The 23136-nt window shown below is 42.9% G+C and overlaps 1 protein-coding gene across 1 annotated transcript in view; it reads right to left on the minus strand.

Moving 5' to 3' along the window:
• Positions 1 to 5800: 5800 nt before the first annotated feature.
• The window catches only part of LOC144696636 (sodium- and chloride-dependent GABA transporter 1-like), a 78139-nt gene continuing 60803 nt past the window's right edge, over positions 5801 to 23136 (minus strand). The window contains exons 12-15 of the mRNA XM_078568175.1: positions 14205 to 14307; positions 10393 to 10493; positions 8033 to 8200; positions 5801 to 6223 (exon numbers count right to left, since the gene is read on the minus strand). Coding sequence (XP_078424301.1) covers positions 6119 to 6223; positions 8033 to 8200; positions 10393 to 10493; positions 14205 to 14307 — 477 coding nt within the window. The 3' untranslated portion in view covers positions 5801 to 6118. The remainder of the gene's footprint in view (positions 6224 to 8032; positions 8201 to 10392; positions 10494 to 14204; positions 14308 to 23136) is intronic.

The raw sequence follows: 23136 nt of genomic DNA on the forward strand, positions 1-23136 counted from the left end.
ATCTATCTTTAGGGTGACAGGGTACTAGGAGGAACACTGTTTTGATAGGAAGCAGTTTTGGTGTCACACCAACAGTAGAGGAGTTGAAACATCCTGTTCTATTCTTCCCAGCCTAAAATGCAGCAGATGCGAATAAGACACTTCTATTAATTGCCTCATTATTCATTATTTTGTCTAGTCTCCCCATCAACTGGTAATGTAATCCCCACTTATTACAATATTCATCATACTACAACATCATAGAATCATAGAAGGGTATGGCACAGAAGAAGGCCATTCGGCCCATCTTGTCTATGCCGACTCTTTGGTAGATCTATCCAATTAATCCTACTCCCTTGCTCTTTTCTCATAGCCTGTAATTTTTTTTCCCTTTCAAGTATTTATCCGATTATCTTTTGATAAATGATTGAATTTGCTTCCCCCAATTTTCCAGACAGTGCATTCCAGATCACAACAACTTGCTGTCGAAAACCATGTTTTCTCATGTCATCCCTGGTTCTTTCATCAACCACCTTAAATCTGTGCCCTTGGTTACTGATCCTACTATATCATTCTCTCTTAAACCTGTGTCCTCTGGTTACTAGAATGCCTGCTCTGACTGTCAACGAGCATAGGGGAGTGCAGCACCAACTTTGTACATGTCTTTGCACAGAGTTTGAAGCCCATCCTTTCCAATGTGGAAGTGGTGCCCACTTCAATGAGAATACCTGCCAACACAATCATGGTGCAGTCTCTGATGGCCGAAGTCTCAGCTTCCATTGCAGCACAAGGAGATACCACCTACTATCTGAGTGCTGCGTTGGAAGCCCTGTGACGGGTCACGTTGCCTCAGCTTGTTGCCATTCAAGCACAGCTTGGCACCATACAAACTCAGACTGTTGCCAAATTAGTATTCAAAGGGGCTTATCGGGTCTCACAACAATCTTCTAATCTCCTCCCCAACAGGTTACTAGGATTAAAACAAAAATGCTGGAAACACTCAGCAAGTCAGAGGAGTTGGTGGAGAGAGAAACAGTTAACCTTTCAGTTGATGACCTTTCATTTTGCTTTTAGGTTATTAGGATTACTGAAGTGCTGCCCCAGAGGAGTGACAGTGGTTCCATGAAGCACGAACTTCATGTCTGCCCTCAGGATGACAGCATTTGTCCTCCCAACGCTGCCACTCTGCTAGTCCCTTGCTGTTGCCTGTTCAGATCAGTCCAGTCTGTAGAAACATCCCAATGGCCTACTCAATGACATTTTGTGTGCCAGAATGGCTTTTGTTATTATGCATGTTGTCCACATGTGTGTGGGTTGTACACTGGAAGCGTGAGCCAAGTGCTCAGTGGATAGCTCTAGGCATCCAGTAGCCATGCCTTGGTGGCTCTAATACTGATGAAACAGCACATTGACACAGAACAAAGGTACCGATTCTGCTGCCAGGATATACGGCATTCTGTGCATGATGTGCTGAACATGGGTATACACTGACTAAACGTTCAGGGATTGGACCCCTTGCCATCGTGGGGTTTTTAAAATTCTCTCTTAGGATGTGAATGCCACCCATCCCTAACTTTTCTCAAAAAGGTGATGATGAGCCACCTTCTTGGGCCACTGCAGTCCACATACTGTAAGTACACCCACATATTTCTGTAGCAATTTGACACAACTAAGTAGCTTGCTAGGCCATTTCAGAGAACAGTTAGGAGTCAACCACATTGGCCTGGAGACATATAGCCAAGATCAGGTAAGGATTGCAGATTTCCTCCCTTGAAGGCCATTAGTGTTTTTATGACAATCCAGTATTTTCATGATCATTATTAATGAGACCAGTATCTTTATTGCAGAGTTATTAATTAATTTAAATTTCTCCCCAGCTGCTGTAGTGGGATTTGAACTCGCATCTCAGGGAATTAGTCCAGGCCTCTGGATTACTAGGCCAGTAATATTACCATTATGTTACTGTCCCCTGTACGCCTCTGCATGTAAATGTGGCACCCACAAAGCCATGTGTACAGTGAATCGTACCCTACTCCATCCTTTCAACAATAGGTCACAGCATTGTTAGCAGAAACCTTGCCACATTTTCCATTCCCCAGCTCAGGGTACCTGAGGCCAACTAAAACATTCCCACTTCTGACCTGGCCAAGCTCAGCTAATTCAGCACAAATCAGTTATAAAATGTGGGGTCTAAGGGTTACACTACATGTGCAGGCAATAAAAATAGAACAAGTTAAAGCGTTCAGCTCATTAAACCTAATACTTACACTGGATGGGTGATTTGCCTTATCATGGACTCTACCTATTTATCCAAGTTCTGGAAAATTTCTCCCTGACAACTAAATTGAGTCAAACAAACAAACAAACTTTACAAGCTCTGTGGGCTGAATCTTGTGAAGCTCCTGGGAGCAGGAAATAAGGTGGGTAGGGGCAAAAAGTCAGCTTCTCAATGGTGGGATGAAACTACGGTGTTGTTAGCAGCTGATTAACAAAGGATCGAATTTCCTGATGGCAAGTGTTGGGATCCTCTTGTTAATACATTTGCTCATCATGCATACTCATTAAAAGGCAACCTCACCAGAATTAAGTGCATCTATCCAATAAAGTAATTGGTGAATGTGAAACATGTAACTTCAGATTCACGATTGCTTAAACATGGCGTGCAGCAAGTGAGCTTGTCTTCATGGTGGATGTGGAGTGAGTAGGAGCTGCTTTCTCTTCTGTTGGAGTTAGCTTTTTCAATTACTGGAAAGGGGGTATTGATGATTGTGATCTGGTGGTAGCAGTCAAAGGGGAGCAGCCTATCCGAGGGAGGGAAGGATGGAGGGAGAGAGGTGGCAGCCCTGAGTAGTTTTGTGGGGACAGAGGGAGGCTGGACTATACAGGGAAATCAATGTCGAAAAACAAAGGTTTTTAAATTTCTTTTCCCCGTATATGCCTTTTCCAATCCAAACGTATTTACTTTTTAATAAAAAGCCAATTGTTGACCTTTGTGGCCGTTTGATGTTAGCTGGTTCCCTTTAAAATCCTGGAGTTGAATTGCAGTCCAGTTAACTGTACTTTTCTGGAAACAATTTCTTTCCTTTTAATTCAGTGATTTGTCTTCCAGAAATTAATGGGTTTCTTCTGAGGTTCTTTCCAGTGGACAGTCATTATCTCTTAGGTTGGATTTTTATATTGTAGAGATAGGGCTTTCTTAACTTGAAAAAGAGAGGGATTATTTACTGCTCCCTTCACAGCTTTCCAGGTGACTTCAATTACTTCCCTCTGTGTCTGGCTTGGCGAAACCAGTTCTTAGAAATCAGCCTGTATATTTCCAAAAAGGAATTTGAGTAACATTTCTTGCAGATGTTGTTGCAGAACAAGAAATCACATTTTGATCTTTCATCTCAGAAATGTCATTTGACATATTTCAAGATAGTAGAAATCAACAAGTGATGGGGTTATTTCATCTTCCACAGGTAGATTTTCAGTGTTTGTTGGGTGTATCTGGCTGGTTAGCAGTTCCATTGTCTTTACTGTTGATTAATATCCATCACTTTGCATTTTAAATTGCTGCCTTATTTAGAGTGTTGGGTTTTGATGTCTGTAGGTTTCCTTTGAAATGTCTCCCACTCACACTTCCTATTGGAGGGGGTTCTTGTTTGCTTTTCTTACCCTGGAAGGTGGTCTTGCATTTTAAAGCTGTTTGTTGTCTTATTTTTTAGAGTACTGAATTTCCAGTCAGTTGAAAGTTTTTGAAAAGGCCATTTTTCAAAAATAAAGAAGCATTTTCGTGACAAATGGTAGAGGGAGAATTGAGGATGACGGTTAGCAGGTCAAGGGTATTGTGGGGTTGGGGGTCAATTCCGCTCTACCAGGGATTGTTCACAGGTTATTGAGAGCTGGTCAAGGGTGAAGAGGATGGGTTGAAGGGCATATAAGACAGGGAAAGGCTGATGGAGTGACAGTCAAGGGTGATGGTGGGAGGATCAAAGATGTTTGAGGGGCAGTGCAGGGTGATAGCTTCCAGTTTGAGGGATCCAGGTGGCAGGTGGAGAGGGGGTGGCAGCAGTTGCAGTTGCAAGAAGCTCCTTAGACAGGGTGAATGATGCTCCTGGCTTGCTGGGAATGATTGCCTGTCCTGGTGCCCCCTAAATATATCACCTGGACCTTTGAACCTGTGAGGTAATGGTGGGGGTGTTGACTTCCTTTCCACTCCTTGCTGCATGATTCACCATACTCCATGACTATGAATATCTAATTGTCTGGCTGTCACGTGATTGCACGTGGCCAGTCTCCTGCCTACAAACAGAAGCGCCACGCAATCCTGGTCCTGCTACCGACAACCTTGCAGCTACCAGAAGGTTCAACCCTATGTTAACACCCATGTTGTGTGATGGCCTACTTATTTTCTGTTTACAAGTGTAAGGTTGAATTCAATACTGATTTTCCATTATCTCCAAGCAAATTCTTCAGTGCAACTTTGTCTAACTCTACCATTTTCTTCATCGAATTCCCAGTTTTGTCATTATCTGGGATCAGGAGCTCCTTGTTCTATTTCATTCTTTAACTTTTTTTGATTCATGTAATCCCTTAATTGGAAAATACACTTGCTATCACTTGTTATGTGATGAAGGAGATCATGACTCCCTTTCAATGTTTACTGCTTTGTCCTTAACATTCAAGCCTTGCATTGAAGTTCAGTTCCAAAAGGTATGCAGAGAAAGAAAACACTGATCTCAATCTGCCGTGTTAATGAATACAGATGAATTTATTTACCATCCCTTTACATGTTTCATTTCAGTTAAAAAGGTGAATAACCCAAATATGCAATAATTGACCAATGTGCTATAACAAGAGGTTGCAAAAAGAAGGCACTGGGCCTTCATACAGTAAACTATGAGAATAGAAGCAATGGCCATTATGCAGCAAGTTATGTGAATGGGTCGTTAACTCTCATGTAAGCTGCATGTAATGATTACTGATCACAGATGTAGAAGAGAAAGATAGACTTTGTATTTATATAGCACCTTGCACATCCTCAGGGCATCTAAAAGCATTTCACAACCAATTCATTACTTCTGATGTGTTTTTATTTTGTAGGCAAATGTGACAGCTGATTTGCACGTTGTAGTAAGTGAGGTAAATGACCAGTAAATCTACTTTTTGGTGGTCTTTGTCGTAGGATGGTTGTTGACCAGGGCATCAGGAGAAATCTGTGCTTTCTTCAATAGTTGAATTGAATTTTTAAAATTCACCTGAATCACCAGAGGCAAGGCAGCACCTTTATCAATATAGATACTGACTGAGCTGCTATGTATTTCTAACATTGTCTGTTTTTATTTCGGATCCAGCATTTGCAGTTTTTCTGTTTCATTTTACTGGTCTGTAGCCAAATCACTATTCCTGCCACTGTCACAGATTCCTGGGTATGTCCAACAAGGAACAATTAGTGTGGTCTTGTGGTGTATGTTGACTTCAACTCCATTCATTTCTTTAGTTTCTTTTTGTGATAGTGATAACATAAATTTCTAAATGTTTATGCCCAAAACATTTAACAAGGGAACAATCATATGAATCAGCAGAGATAGTAATTTTCTGAATATTTGTTTTCAGGGTTTTGTTTTATCAAGGAAAACACACAACAGTGTACCAAACAACTCATTCTATTAAGTAAAAACAGGCACCAAGGAGCTACCTAATTCTAGATCCTAATATGGATCTAGATCCTAATATAAGAAAATCTAACTGTTCTTAACCCTTGCTAATGTTAACAGAACCTACAGAAGGGTCACATTAGATAGCAAATCACATGTCTTTTTTTAAATCATCCCCAAGTCCTTTGACGGTAGTAATCATTTATGAGTGAGGTGAGAACAAGGAATCTCACAATGTTGGGCAGATTTGTTGGGCAGATTGGTAATAGTAATAGAAAGGAGGAAGGCAGTTCTATTCTTGATGACATTACATTGTGCGAAAGGTGATGTTTATTTTTAATCTGGCAGCACTTATCAAAAACTGTTCATAACTGTTGAAAAGAAACCAGTTCAGTAGGACAAGCTCTAATCTATCTTTTCAATTAATTTACACTTCTGAATTGCAGTGCAAAAAGCCAAAGGGGTTTATATAAAGCCTTTGCCTTTATAAAGGTAGACAACTAAACAGTAGCATCAGCATAGCCACTATTTGGAGACTGGTTGGATTTCAGTCCATTGTTGTGAATTATGACCTCTTGCCTGGGCTGTATCATCACCTGCAAACGCTAGAATGGGGAGAGAAAGACAAGATGTTAAGAAAAAAATCAAAGTCAAAAATGAACATTTCAGTTACTATACTGGTAAATTAAGAACTGCATTAAGCTGGAGGATATTATAAGGACTGAAAAGCAAGTAGTTTTCCCATTATCTGTTGTAATGAAGCCCCAGCTGTTAAATTCAGCAAAAATCAACAGGACGTACCATTATTCTTATATATAAGCAGACACAAAACTGATTAAACCCAGTAACCAAACTTTGGTTTCAGTATTTACACATTTTTAAAGCATTTATATTAATGGAGAGTGAGACTTTACCCTTAGAGTAATCTAGGTGGGTCAGCTCCTCTCAAAAAAGAACCAGCCCACATCAAGCCTTAACATATGTTGAAGCTGTTCCATTGCAGTTCTTACATACCCTGACCCCCCCAGCTGGAAACAAGGTGATGGTGTACGTTTGAAAATCTTTTGATACCAACATTTTCCAATGGCTTATTGTACCATTGTAGTACAAGGGCAGGCTTCAGTTTGGGGGGACATCGACTATTAGTAACCTCTTGTACTTTGGAAAAAGCAGCAGTGTGGTGACATTGGAAAGTTATGTTATGCCAATGAATGTGGAAGAAGTTGAGGGTGTAGGTAAAACTGACCAATGCATCAATCACTTGATTGTTACATGTTTGGGCAACACATTAGCTGATATTTCAATGCTAGCCAGGCACGAGCCATAGACATAACAGTTAAGGGTAGTGGTGACTTGGCTAAAAACTAGGCTACAACCTGGCTGCAGGTGTCCCAGGTGCATATGGAAAAACTCTGCTCTGATGTCCTGAAGCAATTGTTCTCAGTAATTGGTATGTCGATGTACCAAGGCTTCCAGATATGTGAGGCCTGCTGGTATATTTTCTTTCATCTTGTTCCATCTTCTTTGTAAAATACTGTATTTGAGATGCTTTTAGAACAAACTTAACCTTAAGTATGGAGTTAAAAAAAACTCTCCTTTTGTTCAGAAACTAAATATTTGTAAAGTATCAGAATTATTGTCTTATGTCAAATTAAAGTATAACACTAAAAAGAACTGTCAACATTACAAAAAGTGCCAGACAGTATCAATTTAAGAGCTTCATTACTCACAGAATTTCCATTGTATCCATTCCAAATAAAGATGCAAGGTAAAAGAGTAAGCCTACATAAATATCACTGAATTGCGTTCCTTTAAAGGCTTTGCATAAAACTTGGCATTATACTGAGACCAGCACACAAAATAGATGCAAGTATACTTCAGTTTACTAAATGTAAAATAGCCAAAGCAAGTGTTTTGCCACTGATACACATCACTGAAGTTAAACAGCATGGATTAATGCTTTTGAGTACTGAATGTCTTTTGAAACTTGCATGTCTGTTAACTGCTAGAAATGATTTGCAATCTAGGGAGTTATTGGCACATAGCCTCCAATGCAACACTCCTGTACACCGGTTGTGAAACCAATTCTCGAATCAGCCTTTAATTGTCAAACACCTTATTAAACTTTAAGTAATATATATATATTTGTATAAACACAAAGAAACAATAGGAACAATAATGATATAATCATAGATTTCTGGTAGGAATGATATAATGCCTAAGTTATCCTTTTCCATCCCCTGAATAGCTATGGGTCCTCAGCACTAATCAGGATTCTTATATAGCGCTCAATTTAATTGAACTAAGAAGCTGCTGACTTGAGCTCACTGTAATAATGTGCATGAGATAACCAGGGACAAGTTGGACATGAAGTCCAGAGTCTGAATTCCATATGTTGTTTTTCCTTTTCATACCTGTACAAAGGTTCCTTTTGTGGTGAAAAACATGAAGACAATGTATCCTGGGATAAATACCATGGAGGACAGTGCCATGAACCAGCCAATCCCTTGTCCCCATTTGGGGTAGACGTAATTCCCAAGGGTCAGTGGTGTCATTTCAACAGCACTGAAGAGAAATACTCCCTAAAATGCAGGCATAAAAACAATATTAGGAGATAAACCCATCCCAGCTCTCATCCCATGATCCAAATATCAATGTGGAGGACCAATTGGACAAAATTGGCCTTGGCTCAGTGGTAGCACCCTGACCTCTGAACTTGAAGATTTTAGGCTCAGCCTTCATTCCAGAGACATGAGCACATAATTTCAACTGACAATCCAGTGCAGCATTGTTGGAATGCTGCAGTGTTGGAGGTGCCATCTTTCCAATAAGACTTTAAATCAAGGCCTCACCTGCCCTTTAATATGAATAGAAAGATCCCACTGGAATAATCAAAGAAGGACAGGGCAGGTCTTCCTGTGGTCTGGCCAACACTTATCCCTTAACAAACATAATTAAAATAGAATATCTGGTCATTTATCTCATTGCTGTCTTTGATTTTCCTGCATTACAATACATTTCAAAAATACATCATTAACTGTGAACAAGTTGGGACATTTTCAGGTCATGGTAAAGCACTATATAAATTAAAGTTCTTACTTTACTCAGTTTTCTGATCAAGTAACTCAGAAGGGATAACAATTAAAGGGCAGCATTATGCATAGGCTCTTATTAGACATCGATAACATTAGCAATACTCTATTACATGTACCATAGTTCACTGGCATTCTAAGGTAAGTAGCTTGCAAGGTTTAAAAAAATATTTTTTAAAGCGGGAGTATGCGAGTTCACATAAGGCAATTATAATACCAACAAAAGGTCCCAGGATCCTATAACAATTTAATGAAAAATACAAGTTAGTGCAGTATTGATGTCCTGCCAATAATTTTTACAGGAAAGTTTTGCAAAGTTTACTAAGTGTGTTTAAGCCATCTGCAGGCAGATTATTGTTACTGCGCCAATATTTTCTTCAATTTGAATCCCATAGTGAAGTGCAGAAAATTGAACCATTTGCCTGAATGTCTTAGCCTAAGGAGGGTTAGGTTGTTCCAATAACAGTTTGTTACCAAGTGATTGGCCTTAAGATAAAAGCTTATATTTTGCTTAGGGGATTCAGTGTTTTACTGAACTGGTCTTTCTCCTATTTTCCTTCCTCTTCTGCAGTCACTGACATTCTGGGGTACAGTTCAATCAGAAAATTCTCCTAGAGCTCATCAAAGGAGCCATTCTTCTTGTGTGAGGCTATGATGAAAGTTTAAATCAACAATCAGGTCTGGGTTTTTCTTCACCTCTTTTCTATTTTTACTTAGTTCTGTTGAAGAGTGATACGGATTCGAAACGTTAACTGTGTTCCTCTCCACAGATGCTGCCAGACCTGCTGAGTTTTTCCAGGTATTTTTATGTTTGTTCTGGGTTTTTCTTCCCTGTGTGCTTTCCAGCAGAGAGCATTGAATAATGATCAGGGGTGGGAACCGTGCATGATTCTTCCCCTCTCTAGCCTTGGGAACACACACGCTGAGTTCAATATATTGAATATTTATCAATACACCAAAATCAGCTAACTCAAGGCAGCCTGCGGATTGAATGGGAATCTTACTGATCAGAGACAGGGATGTGTTTTGCTTACTGCGCTGCTAAGGGCTATCACATTGCTTTTGTGCCTCATGACAAAGACTAACCTGCTCCACACAGGGAGAATAATCAGGTTATGTGACATGGAAGGCGTGATACCTGGGATAGAGGTAAATTCAACGTTTCTTTCATGAAAATCAAAATGAAATTATGGCCAGAAAATGACACTTGGCTTGTACAGAAAGAAGGGGGAATGTGAAGAAATGTACACATTGGGTATCCAGGAGGAAATGTAGGAAATAAGTTTATTAACAAGAGAGAAATTATTCAAGGAAGAGAGAAAAAATAACTTCAGTGAAATGGAAAGGGAAGGTTCAGAGTGGGCGAATTAGCTTCAGAAAGAATTAAGATAGGAAAGAGCTAGAGCCGAAAGAAATGAAAAGAAAGAATTTCTAAGAGACATCCCTGTCTCTGATCAGAAAAATCAGTATCTTTCTGTCCACATGGTTTTCTGTGGATAGTTGTATGTAGGCTATGATCTGTGGGATCTATGTCTGGTGCAGAAGAGCAGTCTTCTGGTGTCATACTAAAGATATCACATTGCTCAGAGATCAATAGATTTACGCAAGAAAAGTTTTAGTGCACAAATCAGTGAAATGCTCTTGACAATCTTCCAACACCACCAAAGAGGCCTTTGTCTTACCAGAACCACAAGGGGGGTAAAATATACCCAACAAAGCTTCCACCACATGCATGGCTCGTACCCAATCATTTCTTCAATGTTTTTATAGAACTTGTTAACTCCTGTGAAAAACAATATCAAAAATTATAGCCTGTTAAATGAAATAATTTCAATTGCCTTTTAAAATTCTCAACCTTCTTTTCAGGTCATTTCATGGCCTCATCCCTCCCTATCTAACTCCTTCAGCCCTATGACCTCCTAGATCTCTGCATTCTACAAGTTCTAGCCAATTGAACATTCCTGATTTTTATGACTCCATTGACGGCTGTATCTTCAAATTCCTGGACCCTAAGCTCTGGAAATCCCTCCCTTCTTATCTCTCCCTCTCCTCCTCTCTTTCCTTCTCCTAAGTCGCTCCCTGAAAACTTCATTTTTGACTAACCATTTGGCCATCTAGGCTAAAGTCTCTTTATATGACTCGGTACCCAATTTTATTTCATAATGTTCGTGAAGTGCCCTGGGAAGTCTTATTACATTAAAGGTGCTATATAAAAGCAAGTTGCTGTTATTGTTTTACACATTTCACTGTTTGAAAAATTGATTATGGCCAAGCGAAGTGATTCACACTGATTGGTAAATTGATTTGCATTGAGCTTCACTAGAATGTTGCAGCAGGCTGAGGAAGGAAAGGTGAACATGAGAGCCAAGTGGTGAATTAACGTGGCAAGCAACTGGAAACTCAGGAAGGTTGAGAAAGTGGTGGTGAACCGCTGCAGTCCATGTAGTGTAAGTACACCTACAGTGCTGTTAGGGAGGGAGTTCTAGGATTTTGACCCAGCAACATTGAAGGAATGGCAATTTATTTCCAACTGAGAATGGTGTGTGGCTTGTGGGGGAACTTCCAGGTGGTGGTGTTCCCTTGTGTCTGCTGTCCTTATCCTTCTAGATGGTAGTGGTTGTGGGTTGGAAGGTGCTGTCTAAGGAGCCTTGGTGAGTTCCTGCAGTGCATCTTGTAGATGGTATACACTGCTGCTACTGTGCATCGGTAGTGGAGAGAATGGATGTTTGTGGATGGAGTGCCAATCAAGTGGGCTGCTTTGTCCTGGATGGTGTTGAGTTTCTTGAGAGTTGTTGGAGTTGCACTCATCCAGGCAAGTGGAGAGTATTCCATCACACACCTAACTTGTGCTTGCTGAATGGGGGGAGGTGTTCCGCAAACCTGTCACTCAATCTGCGTTTGGGAGAGGAGACCACATTGTTAGCAGTGAATACAGTAAACTAAATTGAAAGAAGTAGGATTTTGACCCAGCAACAGTGAACATGCTGCTTCAGCTGAAAGGACCGTTTGGGGCATTGGACGGTGAGGAGAGAGGAGGTAAAAGAACAGGTGCTACACCTCTTGTGATTGCATGAGAAGGTGACGTGGGAAGGGGATGAGGGTGTTGGAGTAATTGAGGAGTGGACCAGGGTGTCACGGAAGGAATGGTCCCTTCAGAATGCTAACAAGGGAGGATAGTACTGTGTATAATTTTGTTCTCATCACTTAACGGGGGATATATTTGCATTGGAAGCAGTTCAAGAAGGTTTACTAGGCTTATTCCTGGGATGAAGTGATTGTCTTATGAAGAAAGGTTGTGAAAGTTGGACCTATACTCATTGGAGTTTAGAAGAATGAGACATAGTCTTATTGAAACATGTAAGACTCTGAGTGGGCCTGACAGGGTAGATGCTGAGACGATGTTTCCTCTCTTGTGGGAATCAGAACTAGGTGGCACAGTTTAAATTAAGACATCTCTCGTTTAAGAGGTAGGTGAAGAACTTCTCTCACAGTGTAGTTAGCCTTTGGAATTTCTAGCCCAGAGAGCAGTAGAGGCTGGGTCATTTATATATTCAAGGCTGAGTTAAACAGGTTTTTGATCTACAAGGAAGTCAGGGACTATGAGGGGCAGGCAAGAAAGTGGAGGCAAGGTCACAATCAGATTATCCATGATCTTATTGAATGGTGAAACCGGTTTGATGAGCCACATGGCCTTCTCTAGCTGCTCCTATTTCTTATGGTTTTGTGACCTTATGAAAAGAGTGCCTACAGGGATCATTGCTAGCTGAGCTTATCACAAGTAACCTGATTGTATTATGAATGGTGCTGCTTTCTGGTCATAGTTCAGAACAATGAAGGTGGCAATTCAGCCCTTCTTTGGATTTCAGATCATATCCCTGAAATACGTTTTTTATGTATATACTGCTGAATGACTAGGAGATTTCATGTATGCAGTCTATAGAGACTCCTTCATAACTAGAAATACCTACAATACTTTGCAGTTTGGTGAAACAAGATTGTGTGTTACTGTGAAATAATTATTGGTTTGGATTAGCATGCCCTAGAATGTCAAATTACATTAACATCAATATTAATATGAAGATTCCATACAAATTTTCAGATATTGCTGCTGCAAAATGCAGAGATAAATGATTGAAAATAATTTTAGTTTGGTGAATTAACTGAAAGTCATTAGTCGCACTCTTCCAAGAGTACCTTGCTTGGAGAATGATTGGGGATGCATGGTATAGATGAGTGTCATCATCACTGGTCCATCTAAAATGGAATTCCCAATATAAACCTTTCAATGTGACCTGTAATGTCCAATTCAAGTTTGGAGCAAATCATTAAGACATCAAATCAATATGCAACCTCCTCAGGAGTTAATAATAAGTTTATGTGCATGATAAATAACCTCACTGTGGAGACTACATTAAACTCACTTTCTACTAAAACAAAACAGTAATTTTGCAACCGGTGGGCATAGAATGAGCAAAACAGAGAACTCCAGAAATTCCACTCCCTTGCTGCTCAATTATCACAGCTATAATACATAACAAGGGCAGCAATTTCCAGTGACAGGAAAGAGAGGAAATCTTGCTGAATGAGATTCCTCTCTCAGTAGACTCATACCTACCTCTATGGCCAAACTGTTACAGCTACCCCCATGCCTGGCCGGATATTACGGTCCTGTCGAACTGAATGGAGATTTAAATGGCTTACTGCATCCACCAGGGGGAAACACACCATGGCGGGGCCTTCAAATCCTGCTAGTCGAATGAAACACTTGCCAGTATGGCTTTACTTCATTGTTACATGAATTAGCCAAGCAAGGAGTAACACTGTGGTACAAAAGTTTTTTGTTATGTTGATAAGAAAGCAAAGATAATTTAAAGATTGAGGGGGAAAAAGCTAAAGGTTGATTTCCCAGAAGGAAAAAAACAGCTCGGACCAGTATTCCCAGTTTTTACTGGTGTTCCATTTTAAGCTATTCAAGACCAGTTCAGGCAAGTATTCTTATTTCTCAGTTTTTACTGTTTTTTCCCTTCTGGGTTCCTCTCCTAAGCTTTTCCAGGTATCCAGGCTCCTCCTGCCACTGGAGGTAGGTTACTTTCACGGGCAATGTTGGTCTGCATTCACCATTGGGTGGCACACAGCAGCAGACTGGCTCTCTAGGTTTTAGAGAAGTCCCTCCTGCTGAGCACTTCCTCTTCATTACACAGCTGAGGTCCCCTGTGGGGAACAAAAGCCATGTCTTGCCATTCCACGATGCTAATGGCATAAGATTAAAAACTGAAGTACATCACTATTTCTATTTTGATCTGGGCTTTTAAGAATCATCATCATAGCTTTTGCTCCAGAGCAGCGGGCTCTGAAGAGACTAAGTTATGTTGGCATCTATGTCGTCCACTATTCGGCTGCTCTCTCTTCCATAGCTGACTGCAATTGGAGATTAACAGGGGTCGCAATGTTTCATAATAATAAAATAAAATTATACTTGGAACAAGTTACTAACCATAAAACCACGATATTGAGATAGTTTCAAAGAATACCAGAAAGAGAAGGGTCATCCCACTAGCAGAATAATAGTCGAACAACTTGAACATATAGAGGCCACCCTATGTTCAGAAACAGAAGAAAAATTTAGAGATGCAAATATAAACTACAAATGCAGTTAGAAAATGTCATCTCAGAACATTATCTGTTAATTAGCTCATAGTATAGGTCTACTGTAAATATACTAGAATAGTACCATAGGAACAGGTGTAGCCATTTAGCCCCTCCACCCTGATCCACCCCATTCAATGTGATCATTGGCTGATCTACAAATTAACTCCATTTACCTGCCTTTGCTCCATATCCCTTAATCCATGGTTAACAAAAATCTATAAACCTCAAATTTAAAATTAATAATTGATTTAGCATCAATTGCCATTTGCTGAATAGACATCCTAACTTCAACCACCTTCAGTATGTAGACTCCTGAAATATTTGGTTGTAATTGAGTTAATTTCTCTACCACTGCCTTGACAGAAATTTTTCTCAAGGGAATTACTTCTTGGAACTGAGTAGCCAAATCCAAAATAGTAAGCTTTTGTTTTTGGTAATGGTCCCACACAGCCTATCAACACACTACTAAATGGTTCTCAAAAAACTGACATCGGTATTAGAAGTGCCGACATGATCACAGGTTGTACTTTACCCACAATCGGGCATGCATGACACACTTTATAAAACTGCACCACGTCCTTTTGAAGACCCAGCCAGTAAAAATGCCGACTTATATGTGCTTGGGTCTTTCAGATCCCTACATGTCCTGCTTTGGGAATCTCATGAAATATCCTTAATATTTCCTGATGATATTTGGGAGATACTGCTACCTGATGAACCACTACCCACTCTCCATCCATAGGTGTGTGAGGAGGCCTCCACTTCCTCATCAGAATCCCACTTTTAATATAGTAGCATTCTGGAACTCCTGCTTCAGCTTTGGTTTGAGTTAATTGTGCCACTTTATTTAACTCTGTATCGGCTTGCTGAGCCTCAATCAAAGAAGACTTACTGAACATTTCCTTTAGAGTATCCAAATCCCCAAAGATAGCCAAATATCTGATTTTGTGCTAATTTTACCTCCGACAATGGAACGTGTGTAGCCATTGCTTGGGTCAGTACACGAGAAGGAAAAATTCCTGGAACTTTTTCCTGTAACAGCTCTGTCTCCTCGAGTTCATTTGGTCTTTCTGTAACTACCGGGGAAGCTACTACTTTCGCTCCAGCCAAATCATTTCCAAGGAGTAAGTCAACTCTATCTACAGGCAGATTACGATTAACTCCTACTGTTACCATTCCATACATTAGGTCACACTCCGGGCGCAACTGATACAAAGGTTTGGGTATATACTCCCCGCCAATACCATTCACTAAAACCTTATCATTCAGTGAGCCCTCTGGTGGAAAGGTCATGCCTTTTCCTAGCAAAAGAGTTTGGGTAGCCCCTGTATCCCTTAGTATAGATTTATCGGCTTCACTTGAGGGGTAAGGAGTTACTTTTCCTTTGATAGCAAGAATTCCCTGCAGCTTTCAGATATCTTGTTCACCTCTCCCACACTTGCAGCAGTGTTTGTACTTGGCTTTTCAGCTGCAGTCAGAGCTATAGCTTGGTCTGTAGTGCTCTTGGTCTGGGTGCCTTTCTCTGCATCAATCTTGTGCACCCCACTAAGTCCCATAGGTTTACTCTATAGCTTCCAGCAATTTGCAAGAAGGTGTCCTACCTTGTGGCAATGGGAATAATTAGGACATTATTCCCACAGTCAAAACTTTTGTTTCTGGTCTGAGGAGGACATTCCAGTATATTCCCAGTTGTCCCTTCTCGTCCCTGACTACCTGCCTTCCTGTCACTCTCCCACCTTCTATCTTTCTTTGTGAGGATGACAGACAAATGGCTTGAGCTTGTGGACAAACTCGTAATCATCAGCCATCCCAGCAGCCTGCCTAGCCATTTGCAATGACTTGACGGACCAGACAGGTCTGACAATAAACAGATAAACTTTATTACAGAGAGGTTTTCGGGTGCTATATGCTCAATCAGGACCCTCGTCAGGAATTACCCACTCTTAGAGCTCATTGGTTGGAGCTTCCATGAACATCACGTGACACCTGATAGATAGCAGGGGATGCTATACCTTCAGTTGCTATGTTTCCCCCCCTTTAGTTTGTATAATTTCTATTTACAGAGAACCTTTGAACATCTAATATCATGTACATATATACAACTTCAGGTGATTAAAGATTAAGTCTCTGAGGTGCTTTTCTTATTCAGTTAGAGTGGTGTAGCTTACGGTTCTTCCACAGGATTGACGTGGTCAGGAACTGCAGCACAAGATACATCATTAGAAAGTGGCAGTTCAGGGTTAGGCAACTCTACAGAGACATGCAGCATGTCTATTCTTGGTCGATCTGTCACCTCAGGGATTAATGGCTCGACGTTAATTACAGGCGGAATAGTTGGTTGTTGGAATGTCCCTCTATCATGGATATGGTCCACATGTTTTTGAACAATTCTGTCTTCCACTTCCACCTGGAAGGATAAGGGGCCAGTCTCTGTGACAATTGTACCAGGAGCTCAACGAGGTCCACTTCCGAAATTCCGCATGAATATTATGTCTCCCACAGTGAATCTGTGGGCTTTGCTATGAATATTGTGATTTGATTTTGGATGACTCTGATTCTTCTCTACTTTCTCCTCTAAGTTTGGAAACACTAGAATTAACCTAGTATGTAGGCAGCGCTTCATCAATAATTCAGACCGTGTTGAACCCATAGTCGAATGAGGCATTGTACAATAATTGAGAAGAAAGCGGGAAAGTTGAGTTTCTAGAGTGCCTTCTGATAACCTCTTCATCCCAGTTTTGAAAGTTCGCACAGCTCTTTCAGCTAAACAATTTGATGAGGGATGGTAAGGGGCTGTTTTAATGTCTGATTCCATTTAAATTCAACAATCTCTGAAACTCTGTACTGATAAAGTCTGTACCGTTTTCAGAAACGATAAATTCCGGTAAGCCATGTATGCTAAAAAAAGGACGCAGCTTCTGGATAGTTGCACTCGATGTTGGCAATTTGACTTCATATACATCCATACATTTAGAATGTGCATCTACGATCAACAGAAACATGGTACCTAAGAATGGTCCAACATAATCAATATATAGTTTAACCCAGGGTTGACCAGGCCGCTGCCACAGATACAGTGGAGTTGAAACAGGCAACTTCTGTTGTTGCTGACAATGGAGGCAGTGCTTGACCATGCTTTCAATGTCACTGTCAAGGCCTGGCCATCAGACATAGCTTCATGCAAGCATTTTCATCTTTGATGTGCCTGGGTTTGCACTGTGAAGCTCTGTTCTCTTCCTTGGAAAGGGACAACAACTCGAACCACACAACAAAATTCCATCTTGACAACTTAGCTATGTTTTTTGGGCATGGAATGGTCTCAACTCTTAAAACACTGGTGAATTTGACCACCTTTGCAATACAAGGTCTCTGACTTTCAACAATATTGGACCTCTGTTCGTCCATTTTCTAATTTGCTTCGCACACACGGGCGAAGAATCCAAGGAATTCAGTACAAGCACAACTTCTTGTGGCACTGGAGCATGTAAATGCCATCTAGTAATGGGAGACAACTGAATGCGTCCGCATTTGCAATATGCAAGTCAGGGTGGTGCATAAAGGTATATTCATATACAGATAATATCAAAGCCCAATGTTGTATTCTTGCTGATGCTATTGGCAGAATGGCCTTATCCTCACTGAATATACCCATTAATGGTTTATGGTCCAACACAATGGTGAAATGCAGGTACTGGTAGAATTTCTTCACTCTGAATATCACTGATAAACCTTCCTTTTCTAGCTGGGAATGACCCTTCTCAGCTGTGGAGAGGGTTCTCGAGACATAGCCAATGGGTCTTTCTGATCCATCTTCCATCCTATGTGATAACACAACTCCCACACCATAAAGAGAAGCATCATGTTACTACCAATTCTTTCGATGGGTCATAGTGTACCAATAAACATGATGAATGTAATCATTTCTTTACTTTCACAAAGGCTTCTTCCTGTTGTGAATTCCACGACCAACGGTGATTCTTTCTTAACAAGTGTAATGGTGCCAACACAGTTGATAAGTTTGGCAAGAAGTGGCTATAGTAGTTGACCCATACCCAGAAAAAACTTAAGTTCAGTTACATTGGACGGTGAGGGAGCATCTTTTATTGCCCAAACTTTCTCATCTACCGGGTGCAGACCCATGGCGTCCACCCTGTGACCCAGGTAAGTAACTTCTCGTGCTTGGAATGTACATTTTTCTTTCTTTAATCATATGTCAGCTTCCGTGAATCTTCTTAGCACCTCCTCCAGGTTAGTCAAGTGTTCGGTCTCAGTTGACCCTGTGATCAGAACATCATCTAGGTATACTACCACTCGGGGAAGTCCTTGCAAAAGACTCTCCATTGTCCTTTGGAAAATTGCACATGCAGACAATACTCCAAAGGGTAGGTGAGTATATTGAAAAAGACCCTTGTGTGTGTTGATAGTCACAAATCCTCTCGACATGCTATCCAGCTCCAATTGTTGGTAGGCGTGGCTCATATCCAATTTTATATAGGATTTACCTCTATCTTGCTTTGCATATAAGTCGTATATCCTTCGAACGGGTACTAATCTAGTTTTGCTGCCTTGTTTATGGTCAATTTATAATCCCCACAAATGCATATGGTTTGGTCAGGCTTAACCACTGGAACTACTGGTGCTGCCCATTCTGAGAATTGGACAGGTTGGATGATGCTCAGCTCTTCTAACCAGCACAGTTCAGCATCCACCTTCTTCTTCAATAGTCTGGCCTTAAAGAAACATGGTGTCGCTTGAGGATCCATATATACTTTTGCTAGCAAGCCTTTTAACTTCCCTAATTCGTCCCAAAATACACTGTCATATTTCCTTAGCAGTTCAGGAACTCCTTCTGTTCTCAGGTGAAATATTTCAGACCAGTCAAGCTTGATTTTCCGTAACCAGTCTCGGCCCAGAAGACTAGGTCCTTCTCCTGTCATTATTATCACTGGAAGCTGAGTTGTCTGTTGCCTAAAAGACTCTAGTACTGTGGCGATGCCCTTTACCTGTAAACATTCTTCAGTGTATGTCTTCAATTGAGCAGTTGTCCGCTCCAGGTTCAGTGGCTGGATACCTTCATTTAGGTATTTAAATGTGTGCTCTCCCACCACTGTGGTTGAAGCTCCTGTATGTACCTCCATTATTAGTGGCTTCCCATTCACTTGGATTGAAAGAGTGATAGTTTTGGTTTTACAGCGGTGCCGTTATACACAGAATAGATATCGGTATCAGCAGCTTCAGGTTTTGCTGCATTTTTCAATTCAGTCATGTTGGTTTTCTGCTTTATGGGCTGTTTCAATTTCGCTCTGCATTGTTTTATTTTATTACATGACCTTTCATATGGCGGTAATGACATTCTGCCTCCTTGAATGTGCAGGTGTCTGGTCCGTGGTCACCTCCACATCTATAACCTTGAAGTGTTTCTACTAGGGGCAGAATTTTCCCGTTGGCGTGCGGGGATGTGCCCTGCATGCCAACGCGTACAAAGACGCACTGTGACGTCGGGCGAGCGTCCCCACATCACCACGCACCATCGCGATATTTCGGTGGGTGGGCACGCGATGGTCTCCAATGCGCGCCTGCCATTAATTAACGGGCTACTTAAGGCCCTTGAGGCACCAATTGACGGTGATTTTTCGGGGCCTGCGCGATCTTCAGATCATCGCACGGGCGCAACGGGCAGGCGGGTAGGACACATTTGTATAAAACTCATCCACAGGTGGGATAAGTGGGGTCAGTGGGGTCGCGAATGTGCTTAGTCAGGTATTTATTTTTGCAAGTTACTGATACTTGCCTGTGTGAGCAGAAATACTTCAAAACTCATACCAGCTGCTTGGACAGGACTCACAACCTTCAGGTCAACACTCGTCAGTGAAGATCCCTTTTAGGGCCTGCAGGTTTCAGGGAGCCTTCCCTTAGCCTGGGAATGGGAGTTGTGGTCTCCACTGGAGGCACCTCCTCTGAGCAGGAAGGGAGGGCCAAAAGGGGAAGGAGGCCAGGAGTGCACATTCAGCCTCCAGGGGAGCCACCTTTGGGAGGAGAGGCGCAGGCACAAGGGGCACAGGGCCAAGAGGAAGTCCGAGGTGGAAGGGGCCACTATCCTGCTGCCAGGATATACAGGCGGCAAAGCAGCTACCTCAATATGTCTGAGGTGCAGTGCCAAAGGAAGCTCTGTCTCTCAAGGGAAACAGTCAACGCTATCTGTCAGATGATAGGCCCTGAGATCTCTGTTACCTGTGTGGGTGGGCACCCCATGCCAATGGCTCTAAAGGCCCTCAACTTCTATGCCTCTGGCTCTTTCCAGGGCTCGGTGGGTGATCTTTGCGGTTTCTCCCAATCAGCTGTCCACACTTGTGTCAAGCAGGTTACAGACACTCTGTTCAGGCGTGCATTGACCCACTACCGCTGGGACCAGGCAAGCCAGACACAGTGAGCCAGAGGCTTCGCGGCCATTGCTGGCTTCCCCCGCATCCAGGGTGCAATAGACTGTACACATGTGGCCATCAAGGCGCCAGCAGGTGAGCCCGTTGCCTTTGTCAACAGGAAGGGCTTCCACTCCATGAACATGCAGATAGTGTGTGATCACAGGATGCTGATTCTACAAGTCTGTGCAAGGTACCCAGGCAGCTCCCACGACGCCTACATCCTCAGACACTCCCAGGTGCCGGGGCTCTTCAGTGCTCCAGCTCGGCTGGATGGATGGCTGCTGGGTGACCAGGGCTATCCCCTCAGAAGGTGGCCCATGACGCCTCTCTGCCATCCAAGAACAGAAGCTGAGCAGCGGTACAATAGGAGCCACGCCTCCACAAGGGCTATGGTGGAGAGAACCATTGGCCTTCACAAGATGCCTTTCCAATGCCTGGACCATTCAGGGGTGCACTCCAGGATCATGTGTCACTGATAGTGGTTGTATGCTGCGCTCTCCACAATCTTGCGCTGGAAGGGGGGACGCAGTGGATGAAGAAGATGTAAACGCAGTTGCTGCGGCTGCACACAGTGAGTCGAGCAGTGAGCCCGAGGATGAGCACGCACAGGGAAATGCTGAGGGGGTAGACACTGACCCGGGACTACTCCAGGGAGGCAGGGGCACCTGGGAGGCTTTAGTCCAATGAACCTTCAGCTAGAATGCCACAGATGGACCTCCAACAAATGCCTCTGCTGCAGTGTCCATACTCAATACCTGACTCATCTGCCTGGATAGGAACATTAACTAAGGGCCTTGTCAATAAAGCTCAATGTGACGCAACCCACTCATAACGTCGTGGGTAACCATCCACCCATAGAGGAATAGAGTCACCCTCAGCCATGGTCACATGTCTAAATTTAATGACATAACAAAATGAACTTAAGGAAATAAAATGACAAAGGTGTTAAAGAGCACACCAACTAATCATGACCTCATTGTGGGCAACACAAAAGTACCAGTGAGAAACCCATGGTGTGCCTAAGGTGCCTTAAATTTACATTTTTGGGTGCTACATCTTGGTGCTGTCTCCTCACTGGTACTGGCATCTGAGACAGCCTGCAGGCTCTGCTGTCCTCTTGGCCTCGATGACCTTGGTGGTTGTCCTCTGGCCCGTGGAGCCTGTGCTGGCCCCGCCTGGGAGGGAGCGGCCAGTTCCACAGCTGGCATCTCCCCAGTCGTCGCAGCCTGGCCGAATGCCACAGACACTGGCAGAGGGGCGGAGGAGCTGCTGCCCTCATCCGGAGTGCCCTGAGAGGAGCCCGCAGAAACGACAGGCAGCTGCTGCGCCGACGTGAGGTCGCTTCAGACCTCCCTGCTCACCGTAGATGGATGGGCACTGAGCTGGGAAACTTGGTGCTCAGACCATCTCCCACACTGGCACTGACCAGCTGAGATCAATTCTGATGTGAGGAATTGCTGCTCCTAGTGCATCTCCAGGAAGCCCTGATTGGTCTCCTGGAGGAGCCTCTCCACGAGAGTCGCCACTCTCTCCATGGGAGAAGCATGGCGCTCGGACATGAGGCTCATTGCATTGGCGATGGTCCACGTGGACTCCTCCACCACGGAGACCAAGCCAAGCATAACCTCATGTATCTCCGCCAGATCCTCCCTCACACCCTGTTGCACTTCCAGCTTTCGCTGCCTCATGGACGACTCCAGAGGCACATCATCAGCCACCGACCGAGCATGTGCCTGGTCCCCTTCAGTCCTCCGACTGCTGGCGCCATGGGCACTCTCTGTCTCCGCCAGCTCCTCCAGCGACTGTGAAGTGCCCTCACCGCTGTGCCCCGGGACACTAGCCGATGATCTAATTCCACCGAGGTGCTAGTATCTGCGCTGGTGCCTGCCTGGCAGAGATGGTGTGACACTGGTGGGTCAGAGACTTCAGGACCCTCAGGTGTGAGAGGGGACCCCTGTGCCTCCTCCTCCTGGCCCTGCTCCACTGATGCTGAAAGGAAGAACAAGGACATTTGATCAGTTAACATGGAGACAATGTCAATGTGCATCCCTATCCCCCGGACCATAATGCATTCGTCCTTCCATAAGTAATGGTCAAGCCATATTGCAAACTGCAATCACTGAACATTCAGCACTGCCATGGCTGCGGGACACTCATGGTGACCTCGCTGCTGGGCTAACATTCCTGCCTGTGGCACCCTAGCCTCACCAGCACCAGTGGACCTGGGCACATGGTGCCTCTCCAGATCGTGGGCTTCCTGCTCGAATGGAAATGATGGCCAACTGGGCCGGCCCTCCGCTAGTCCTCAACTGCTCAGTGGTATTATGAGCATTCTTCTCCTGAAAAGGAGAGAAA

This window comes from Cetorhinus maximus, chromosome 22, assembly GCF_964194155.1.
Source record: "Cetorhinus maximus chromosome 22, sCetMax3.hap1.1, whole genome shotgun sequence".
In the NCBI taxonomy this organism is placed as follows: domain Eukaryota; kingdom Metazoa; phylum Chordata; class Chondrichthyes; order Lamniformes; family Cetorhinidae; genus Cetorhinus; species Cetorhinus maximus.